We start from the raw sequence: 11,757 nt of genomic DNA, 5'->3' as shown, positions 1-11,757 counted from the left end.
TTTTATTGATACATTTTATATTAGAATATGACATCGTAAACTTATTTGAGGATAACTATACGTATCCATTAAGATATAAGACTTTTGATGTTTAAAATGCTTACCAAATATATAAGATGATTTATAATTTAGAACGTTAAAAATAGTAAGATAGCTTATCAATTTGGGAAAGAGTATATATATTATTGAGCAAATTACTCTAATGCCCCTCATATTAGTCATAATTCACAATTTGTTACCTCTTATTTGAAAATCAAACGATTTGGTACCTCACTTTTAATTTCGTCAATAATTAAGAGCTTTTGTTAGTTACGTTAATAATTTGGTATTCACTATCAAACGATATATATGGTACCTCACTTTCAATTATGTTAACGATTTGGTTCATCACTTTCAATTATGTTAACGATCTGATACCTCATTTTCAAACAATTTGATACGTCATGTTTAATTCCGTTAACAATTTGGTACCTATATTTAACATAAGGTTATAAGTGTTTGCAAAATTAAAACTGAAATACCAAATCATTTGATTTTCAAATAAGAGATATCAATTTGTGGATTATGATATAAGTGGGGGTTTTAGAATAATTTGTTCTATATTATTTGTGGTATCTTAAACTTTTTCTTTCTAGTGAAATAAAACATCAAACATCACAAATCTATATGCAATTATTTATTTACTATCACCACAAAAAATACAATAATTGGTAATAATAATTTTACAAATAAATTAATTTTATGATTAAATTAATTTTACTGCTACAAGATATTTTACAGTAATAATTTCAAAAAATTGTGATGTAAAAAGAACTATCATCACTGGTTAAGTTATTCCCAGTAGCAATATAAAATGTTGCTATTATAAATTAAAGGTCTAATAACTCACAAATACTCAACCTTTTTTATTATAAAATGTTCATGCATGAATATAAAATGTTGCTATCATTAATTAAAGGTCTAATAACTCACATATACTCAATCTTTTTAAATTTTTTTATTGTCTCTCTTTCTAAAATTTTTATTTTTCAATTTTCACTTTTAATTATAACCATTTGTCTAAATTAAAATTCAAAAAAACCTCTCATATTATTTTATTTTTAAATTTTTTATAATAAAATTGCAATTTGGAACAATGTGGAGTAATATAAACAAAATATTTAAACTTTTTTCCACTCCAATTTGGACAAATCGCTATAATTGAAAGTGAAAACTGATGAATGAGCTAAAACTTAAATTTTTAAAAGATGAAGTCATAAACGGAAAAAAATTAAAAAATAGGATATTTTTTAAGTGATTAAGTCTTAATTAAATATCATCACAATATATAATTATTATCATTAGTTAAATAATATGCAGCAGTAGAAAATGTTGTTGCCATTGTTGTAATTGTTTGGCTGATAATAGCACATGCTGGCAGTGTCAAAATATGCTCATTCCATAAAGGTTTAATGTATACAAAATCACCAATTTTAGCATGTTTTTAGTATTTGACACGGACTTTTAATTTTAACATATAAATACATGAACTATCAATTTTTTCAAATATGACCGAGTTTCCGTTTTAAGTGAAAAACGTTGCCGTTTTAGGTATTAAACATTGCCGTTTTAGGTCAAAAAAGGTGCACGTGTTATATATGCAAAAATTGATAGTTCGTGTATTTATATGTGAAAATTAAAAATTCGTGTCAAACACCAAGAACACGCGAAAATTGATGATTTTTGTAGCAATTAAGCCTCCATAAACTATAGAAACTTCCGAAAAAGTTAAGAGTACATGTAAAATCAGCCTACATTCACCGACTATTTCTGATTTTAAGACCTTTTATCATTGACGTTTCTAAATTTTTATTCCGACCTATAAACTCTTTGAGTTTCGATTTCAACGCCAATAAACTATTTCCGTCCAATTTTTAATTAATATTGTTAGAAGTCGATTATGTGATAACTAAAAAATACATATCCACACAACCAGCGCTGCGTCATATAACACGTTATTAGAAACACCCAAATTTTTCAAAAAAGCTCTAAATACCTGAAATACCCTAAACTAAAAACCCCAATTTTTAAACAAAATCCTAAAGCTGATATACATATGTTGCTGCCACCTCTACTGCAGCTGCCGCTCCTCCTCCTCAACTCTAGCCTTATCTTCGGCATCCTCATATTCAGCCACCATTATTCCTCCAAAAAATGATCAATCATCGATGTTGTCGTCTTCGTCTAGAGACGAAGGGACCAGAGGCAACGATGGGTCCTCGTCGAGCTTCTGTAATGGTGGGTAACCGAGAGCGACGAGCTTCGATGATGGTGGATGATAGCGGCGGCGGGATATTTAGATTTAGGGTTCGATTTTTAGAGTATTTAGGGCATTTTTGTATTTTTAGTGCTTTTTTATGACGTGATGGTGTGGAGTGTATTTTTTTAAGTGCCATGTTGTTGAATGTTAACGGTGTTGACCAAAAATTGAACTGCAGAAGTTCATTAGCTTTCAAATCAAATTCAAAGGGTTTGTAGGCCGAAATTGAAGTTCACAAACAAGAGTGATAAAAGACCCTAAGGCCTATTTGGTTAAGCTGTGTCTTGTAGTTGGTAGCTCTTAACTGTCGCTGATAGCTGTTAGCTGATAACGGATATACTACACGTGCTTGGTGAAATTTGATTAGTTATTACTGTTTATATGTAAAATGATCTTAAAGGGTGTCACTAATTTTATTAAATTAAAAATAGATTATATTATATTTAATAAAAATAACTAATTTTTTTATAAGAAGGAACATTTAATTTAATGGCTTAAATGCACCAAAAATCATCAACTTTCGTGTGTTATTGGTATTTAACGTAATCTTTTAATTTTGACATATTTAACATGAAGTTCCCAATTTTTTGCAATTAAGACCACGTGTGTGTTTTCTTTGAAAACTAATACCATTTTACATCCAAAACGGTGTTAGTATCTTTTTTTTTGTAAGAATACTGAGATTATATTAAGCCCAAACGAAACAAACAAAGGCTCAAAAGCACCAAGTTCAAAAATCCCTAAGGATTGATACAACCTACATCAGCAAAATAAAGCTAACAACTCATTCTTTGCCAATTTTGATACAACCGACAGAACATCTGCGAATTACTTCTCCTGGAAAACATCTTTAGAATAACTTCTTCTCTGATTACTGCAATGATAGTTGCTTTTGTAATATCTTCTTTCTCAAAGATCATTCTGTTTCTAGCTCTCCAAATATCATAGATCACACACACAAAGGCAATCCTTCTGATCTTAGCAAGGATACTTTTCCCCATAGCTTTCCTACTAAACCAGGACCACTCCCTTCTCCAGCTGGAAACCTCTCTGTTAAGCTTGCAGAACTTTCTTGAACACACTTCCAGTAATATGACATTCAAAGAATAGGTGTTGTACAGTTTCAGTATGTTGTTGACAAAACACACAAACATCATTGTCAATAGTACCTTACCTCTTTAGTCTATCCCTTGTTCAGAGTTTGTTCTTCACAGCAAGCCAAGCTATGAAGCTATGCCTTGGCACAAAACCAGGTCTCCACAGCACTTTCCACCAAGACACATTATCAAATTTACATCTAATATGTTCCATGGCAGATTTAATAGTAAAAATACCAGCTTTGCTATACTTCCATCTAATGTTGTCATCTCTATCAGGCTGGACACTATGATTCTCAGCTATCATGATCCACATACTTTCAGTTGCTTCATCAAATGGATCAGGAAGATTCCATTTACCTTTTTGCCATACATCTTTCACATTAGCATTTCTAAGTATATCTGCATCTGACATTTAGGCATTAGGATACAGATCAACCAAAGCTTTCCCCTCAATCCAGGGATCATGCCAGAAAGAGATCTCACCTCTTCCTAATTAATAAATAATCCCCTGTTTAAACTCATCTCTCAATTTAATCAAGCTCCTCCAATTCCAGCTAGCAATCAGAGGCTTGGTAATTCCCTAGAAGCTCATCATTTTGAGCTTATTTCTAGTAACCCACTGAGCCCAGAGAGAGCCTTTGATTACAATCAAATCCCAGATGTGCTTCATAACTGCAGCTCTATTCCACGTAACCATGTCTTTAGCTTCTAGTCCACCTTCAGCCCTGAGCTTGCAGACATCTTTCCAAGCAACTAGATTTCCATATTTGAACTCAGCAGTCCCTTTCCACAGAATTTTTTTTACACAATCTCTCTACATCTCTAGTTACTGCAATTGGAAGGATAAACATTGAGGCTCAATAAAGTTGCATTCCAAATAAAATTAAATTAACCAGTTGGAGCCTCCCAGCATATGTCAGATGTTTCACAGTCCAGTTGGATATTCTACTGGTTATTTTATCAATTAATTCTTTACAGTCTTCCTTGCTCAGCCTCTTGCTTATTAAAGGAACTCCCAAGTACTTGATGGGCAGTTTGCCTTCCTTAAATCACAACACCTGCAGAATGTTCTCTTTAGTAATATTATCCACCGCACTGAAGTAAGAACAAGTCTTTTGGGCATTCACTTGCAGACCAGTAGCTTCATGGAAATGCTTTAAAGTCTCAACAATCTTCTTTATACTTTCAATATCTCCTTTACAGAATATGAATAGTTCATCAGCAAAGTAGAGATGTTTAATCTTCAAATTTTTGCATTCATAATGATAAGCAAATTGATCCTCACACATAACACTCAGGCATTCTTGGGATATTAAACTCCCTGGGTCACTCGACTCTCAAGAAATTTCAAAAAGGTCACAAAAATCAATTTTCTTACAAAGTGGTCACTGAACTATACCTTTTATTACAAAAATATTTCTATTGTTACGAAAAGAACACTAAACGTTTTGTGAACTACAAAAAAAATCATTGGGTTATTCCTTTTATTACAAAAAGGTCACTGAACTATGTTCCTTTTTGTAATTTTAGCTTGCCACGTAAGCAAAAATGTTAGGTTTTTAAGTCGTTTTATATGGGTGAACCCTTTTGTAATAAAAGGTATAGTTTAGTGACCATTTTGTAAGAAAATTGACTTTAGTGACCTTTTTGAGATTTCTTGAGACTTGAGTGACCTAGGGAGCTTAATATCCGGCATTCTTGATAGGTACTCCATGACTAACACAAACAACAGAGGGGACATGGGATCCCCCTGCCTGATTCCACAAGCCCATGGAAAAAAACCTCTGGCTTCCCATTAATCACAATAGAATAAACAGGTGTTCTAACACAGCTCATCATCCACTCTATAAATCTCTCAGGAAATCTCAAATGTAGTAATATCTCCTCTATACTATCCCACTGTATTGAATCATATGCCTTCCTCAAATCTATCTTCATTGCACAGTCTCGTTTCCCATTCTCTCTATGGTAATTAAAGACCAGTTCATGTGCCAATAAAACATTATCACAAATTTTCCTCCCTGGTATAAATGCAGATCGTGACTTACTGACTATACCATCCAGACACTTCCTTAACCTTGCATATATGATTTTTGTTATGCACTTATAGAGGACATTGCAGCAGGAAATGGGCCTGAAATCATTCAACTTCTTAGCATTTGCTACCTTAGGAATAATTGTGATAGTAGTTGCATTTAGCTGTTTCAATATCTTCGCATACTCAAAGAAATCCCTAATAGCATCACATACCTCTCTCCCAATTATTTTCCAAGATTTTTTTGAAAAACAAGCTGCTATATCCATCTGGCCCAGGAGCCTTATCATTACCAATCCCAAACATTGCTTCTTTAATTTCATCATCACTAACCTGCTCACAAAGCATAATGCCCTCCTCTTCAGAAACACACTTCCCAACATTCATACTACTTGCTTTAATATGGGATGCTCTATTGCTCCTCTTTCCTAACAAGATCTTATAATAATCCACAATACTATCAATAATAACTCCCTGGTCATTAATCATAACCCCTTCCACATTCAGTTGATTAATTCTATTGTTGGATTGCTTTTGTTTTAGAGACTTATGGAAAAAACTAGTATTTAGATCTCCTAGTTCTATCCTCTGCACTCTGGATTTTGGCTTATAAAAATTCTCCTCCCATCTCAACAGTCACTTATAATGTTTAACAACAGCATGCTCCTCATCCATAAGCCAGGTATTAAAGGGATCTTTTTGGATATTACCTTGTATCTCCTCAAGCAACTTTTTTGTATTCAAAACTTTAGTTGATGTATCACTAAATTTGACCGTATTTAAAAGTTTAAGCTCAGCTTTTAATCTTTTGATTTTACTAACCACTTTATATATTTTATAACCCTCACATGGTATAATCCAATTCTTCCTAACAATCTCTAGAAAATCATCACAATCAGTCCACATATTAAAGAATCTGAAAGGTTTAAAACTATGGCATATAGGCTCACTAAACACCATAATCAAGGGAGAGTGGTCTGAAATACCTGGATTGAGCACATTAACTTCAGAATCATACCTCTGCATCCAGCTCTCAGGGATAAAACCTCTATCAATCTTCCTCCAAACTCTTTTATCTCCATGTTGATTATTGGTCCATGTGAATTGATTTCCACTCCATCGACTCTCCACCAAATTAGCCTCATCCACACATTTCTGAAAGTCTTCACAATCACCAGGATTAGCTAAATTGCCCCCAAGTCTATCATCATTCCTTAGGATAGCATTGAAATCCCCTAACACTACCCAAGGAATGTTTTGCTGAGCCACACTCCGGATATTCTCCCACAGTCTCCTTCTATTCATTCCATCATTTGCACCATAGACAAAGGTACATCACATTTTCCTTTTATTACTTTCAATAACACAATGAATCATCTACTCAGTAATGTTTGTATTCATAATTTTAACCTTCTCTTCATTATACATCACTCATATTTTACCAATCTCACAAAACTCATTGTTGTTGACAACTTCCATCCTTTAAGCCCCATCCTCTTCCAAACTCTATCAAAGTTATTATTTCTCACCCTTGTTTCCAGAACTGCAATTAGACATAATTGAAAATTCATAATCCAATTCCTAATCTCTAGATGCTTAATAGGGTCATTTAGACCCCTAATATTCCAGGATCCAATCATTTTCCCTATCTGGGGGAATATTGACCTTCTTCAACCTCTAGTCTCCAATGATCCCTACTTTACCCCCAGGCAGTGCCTCCATTTTATTCTAAATCATCTGCTGCTGGTTGCCCACTCTAGCACCAGACAAAACCTCCACTGTACTTTGTATCACCTGCTGTTGGTTGATAATAGCTCTCCCTTTCCTTTTAGCTCCAATTGGAGAAGCTTTAGGTTGGGAGTTCTGACTTGTTTTACTAGACTCTCCAGTATTCTCCTTAACCACATCCTCAATCCTTGCTACTTCCTTATTGCCCTCTCCAATCCCCTTATGAACCATTAAATCCTCCATTACCTCAGAAACAGGTTTTTTCTGGATCCATTCCTTCTGCTCTTTCCAGATTATCTTGCATCCTGCATCAGTATGACCCATAATTTTACATTTTGAACAGACAGGTGGTCTTCACTCATACTCTCTGAACGAATTATCCTCCAAATTTATCCTCCAGTATTACAACCTCTGGGAAATATCCAAAGACCTCCATCTCCACTAGCACCTTGGCATATGACAATCTAGACATACCATTCGTACACTGATCAGTAAACGTTGGCTTTCCACACAGGCTCGCCATTCTTCCCAGCATAGTTGGAGACCAAAATTCCCACGGTAGTTTGGGAAATTGAATCCATATAGGTACCTTCACCATTTCATCAACCTCAAACTACATTCGCTTACTCCATTCCTTTAGATCAATGGACGCTGCTCAAAGAATACAGGACCATCACTGAGAGCTTTCATTTTTCCCACTACATTCTGAAATTGTAGTAAAAATATTTTTGGATTAATCTGGACTACATCTAGTAACCCAATCTTATTCCATCTATTCATAACGAAACCTTTCAATCGAAAATATCTTGGTTCAAAACCCATAACCGAGCAAACCAGCGCACAATTCCATTTACTTTCTTCCTCATTCACCTTCGTCGTATGAAACTTCACCACTCTAATACCATTATTCAGATCAGGAGGATGATACTCAAGGTTTGCACCATTACTTTTATATCTATTTGCTGCAAATAATGAACTCCAGGATTTGTTATCTCCCCCCTCCTTAGTTCCTTCACCTTCATATCTTACTTCTCTATTATACTCTTCTGATAGAACCCTAGATTCAATCACGATCGAACCCATTTTAGGTATATTCCCCAAGCTCTTTTCACTATGAACTAATTTGACGCTCTCTACTGCTTCTTTCTCCGAATCATAACCATTCTTCTCATTGTCGTTAAGATCCGATACAGCAGCACTCGATTCAGATCTATTCATCTCCGCTACAATCGCCTCATTAAGTTCCACAATCGATTCATGTACCATTTCCTCATCTTCCTGAGTAGATTCCTTCTCTAACACTTATTCGATTAGCTGAAGCTTTAAATCAAACACCTTATTGTTCTTCGGATTCGACGTTTTTTTAGGTTTCTTCCCCATTTTGAGAAACAACGTACTTTAGCAAAAGGATCTAAACGTGCGCCGAGAGAAAACGTAAGAAATTGTCATCTCACAAAGTTACAAAATTTGTAATTGAAATCTTTTAAATGTTCATGTACTTTTTTGCCAAACTTAAAAGATTGTGTTAAATACCAAAAAGAGGCGAAAGTTGGTGATTTTTGGTGCATATAAGTCTTAATTTAAATTTGTTTATACATTTTTTTTATAAACTTATGATTTTTTTTAAAACATTATAGCATTATAGCTACTCTAATATAAATAAAATAATTTTATATAATTAATAAATACTTAGAATATTTACGACTAATTTAAATTAGTTTGCATATTGTACAAATAATATATGTTAGTAGGAAAATTTTGTCTGAATAATTAAAAATATTGAAACAGCTATCAGCTGTTGGCAAAAAGCTCCAGAATAAAAAAAATTCCAACAACAGCTGTTAAAAGTTCAAAAATCTTCTAAGAATTTTTAAAACAAAACGTTTGAGTGGAGTCTTTTGAAAAGAAAAAGCTAAAATTCCACTAAAAAACTGAACCCACCCCCCCGAAAGTCTTAGACGGTGAGTGAATCTTTTTGACATAGATAACTATTAGACTCTCTTTTTTTTCCAGATGTTAGTTATAGAGGCGGAATTTGAACCCACGACCTATAAATGCACTTGAAAACCTCTTAACCAACTAGACTAGAATCACACTCGCTATTGGAGGAATTAAAACCAATAAAATTAGTATCAAAAATAAAGTCAGCTATAGCTTTAAAATTAAAGAGTTAACAACTTAAGTACTTACTAATGATCTCATAACTCAATTGGTTAGGAGTAAGGTCCAAGGCTCTAGATGACTTGGGTTCTACTCTCCATGGACACAAAATTATGGAGATTATTTGAAGATTTATAGAGATTTATGAGAAACGCATATTTGGACTTGAAATTTTCAAAAGAAGGCGATAAGCGTCAGAAGCGTCGGCTGCGACATCGTTTCGTCATGATGGAGAGATTTGTAGGCGATGCATTTACCGTAAACGGCGTTAATTGTAAACATAAAAATAAATCAGTAATAGATATTAAATTTAGATATCAGATTGTAATATATTACACATAAAAAATACAGGTATTCTAAAAAAATATTATTTGTAAAAAATAAATGATATATAATTATATCAAACCTATATAAATTTTTAAGAAACAATTATAATTATGAAACGAACAAAGTATGAACTCGACCTTTAAACTTGTGTGTCGTGACAATTTGAGTACAAAATAATTTTTTTAGGATCAATTAGATCCTAAACTTGTATTTTCGGGGTCAACTACATCATTTTAATCAATTAGTTCCCTTAAATTACTTTTCAGGATCAAATAAGTTCACGTGTGAGGTATACAAATTTGAGGTTATTTGACTTAAATTAAGAAAGTTTGGAGATTTAGTGACGAATAAAATTAAAAATAACTTAAAATGATCCATTTGATCCCAAAGATATAAATTTAAAATTTAATTGATCTGAAAAGTTAAATTTGTTATGAATATAATGTGAATATGGTGTATGACAAAATTACCTATCCAATTAGGTGAAAAAATTTCAACCCTCCATTTTTGACATGCATGTAAATGCATTAATTACATGGTGGGTGAAATTGCCTATAAATAGGTTTCCATCCATGTAAATTTTACAATTGAAAATACTCATCAAAGAAGTAAAATTCCTCCCAAATATTTGCTCTCTTGTTGCATTATTGTGATCACTAATTATTAATTAGTTTAGTCTATAAAAATTATTTATATTATCATTAAATTTATAACACGTTATCAGCACGATCGTTCTATCAGTTTACGATTCCCTAATTCAAGAAAATTCGGTAAAGTATTCCAAAGGTAAATCTCTAACTTTAATACTTGTCTAATTATTTAATTAATGGAAGGTTATACCTCCTACAAATTTTATTTACTTAATATTTAATTTATTATGTTTATATCTATGTTATTAATTTTTATATGGAAGGCTAAGCCTCCTATAAATAATCCTTTGATAATTTAATTTTAATCGTTGATGCTTGAGTGGTAATCCCCTTGCTATAAACGATTTTATTTAGTTGACACTATTAGTATAAATATAAATATTTTTATACCATAATTAAATTTAATCCATTGTTGTCCTCATCTAAATAATTTTATTCAAAAAAAATATATATAAAATAACCTAACGGCTACATAACGGTAACAAACGGCTATATAACGGTAATAAAACGGCTATATTTTTCTCTATATATACTCACTTTACTATTTATTTTCACTACACAATTTTTCATCTCTTAATCTTCAAAAATTCAAAAATGAAGCTATTTTGGATTATTATTATTATGTTACTTAATTTAATACTCATTGGTATATTTAATCTTCCGTGGAAAGAATTTTATTTATATTTAGGTATTTTTGTATTTATTGTTCTACCTTTACTAATTGCTGCAATAATTGTTGATTATGCATATTTATAAGCCAAAAATATGATGGTTGTACTTGTTTGTTTACTCTTGAAAATAAATGATTATTATTTCTATGTTTTATCGCATAAATAAATATTAGTTCTAATTATATTTATTTTTCATGTGATAGTTTAATCATGTCAAACCTTACAAAGCTTGAATTTACGGCACTTGATGTATCTGGAAAAAATTATCTGTCATGGATACTAGATGCAAAAATACATCTGCAAGCCTCTGGTCATGAGGACACTATTAAAGAGGGAAATAATGCCTCTACTCAAGATCGTGCAAAAGCAATGATCTTCCTTCGCCATCATCTTGATGAAGGATTAAAAAATGAATATCTCAGTGAAGATAATCCACTTATTCTCTGGAATAGTTTAAAAGAACGCTTCGACCATCAGAAAACTGTAATTCTTCCAAAAGCTCGTTATGACTGGATGCATTTAAGATTGCAGGATTTTAAAAGTGTTAGTGAATACAATTCTGCAATATTCCGAATTAGCTCAAAGCTAAAATTGTGTGGAGAAACAATTACTGATGAAGATTTATTAGAAAAAACATTCTCCACTTTTTATGCATCTAATGTGGTACTCCAGCAGCAGTATCGTGAGAAAGGGTTTAAGAAATATTCAGAGCTGATTTCTTGCCTTCTAGTGGCTGAGCAGAATAACGAGCTGTTAATGAAAAATCATGCGGCATGACCCACTGGTT

General features: G+C 32.6%; 1 protein-coding gene across 1 annotated transcript; it reads right to left on the bottom strand.

The window, feature by feature from the left end:
* Positions 1–3,493: 3,493 nt before the first annotated feature.
* On the bottom strand, positions 3,494–3,811 carry LOC126687770 (uncharacterized). The gene has a single exon (XM_050382326.1). The coding sequence runs from the start codon at positions 3,809–3,811 to the stop codon at positions 3,494–3,496; it is 318 nt and encodes a 105-aa protein (XP_050238283.1).
* Between the last annotated feature and the right edge of the window lie 7,946 nt (positions 3,812–11,757).

Source organism: Mercurialis annua, linkage group LG6 (assembly GCF_937616625.2).
Source record: "Mercurialis annua linkage group LG6, ddMerAnnu1.2, whole genome shotgun sequence".
NCBI classification, from domain to species: domain Eukaryota; kingdom Viridiplantae; phylum Streptophyta; class Magnoliopsida; order Malpighiales; family Euphorbiaceae; genus Mercurialis; species Mercurialis annua.
Note: the sequence above shows the minus strand (reverse complement) of the source record. Positions and strands in the feature narration are given on the sequence as shown.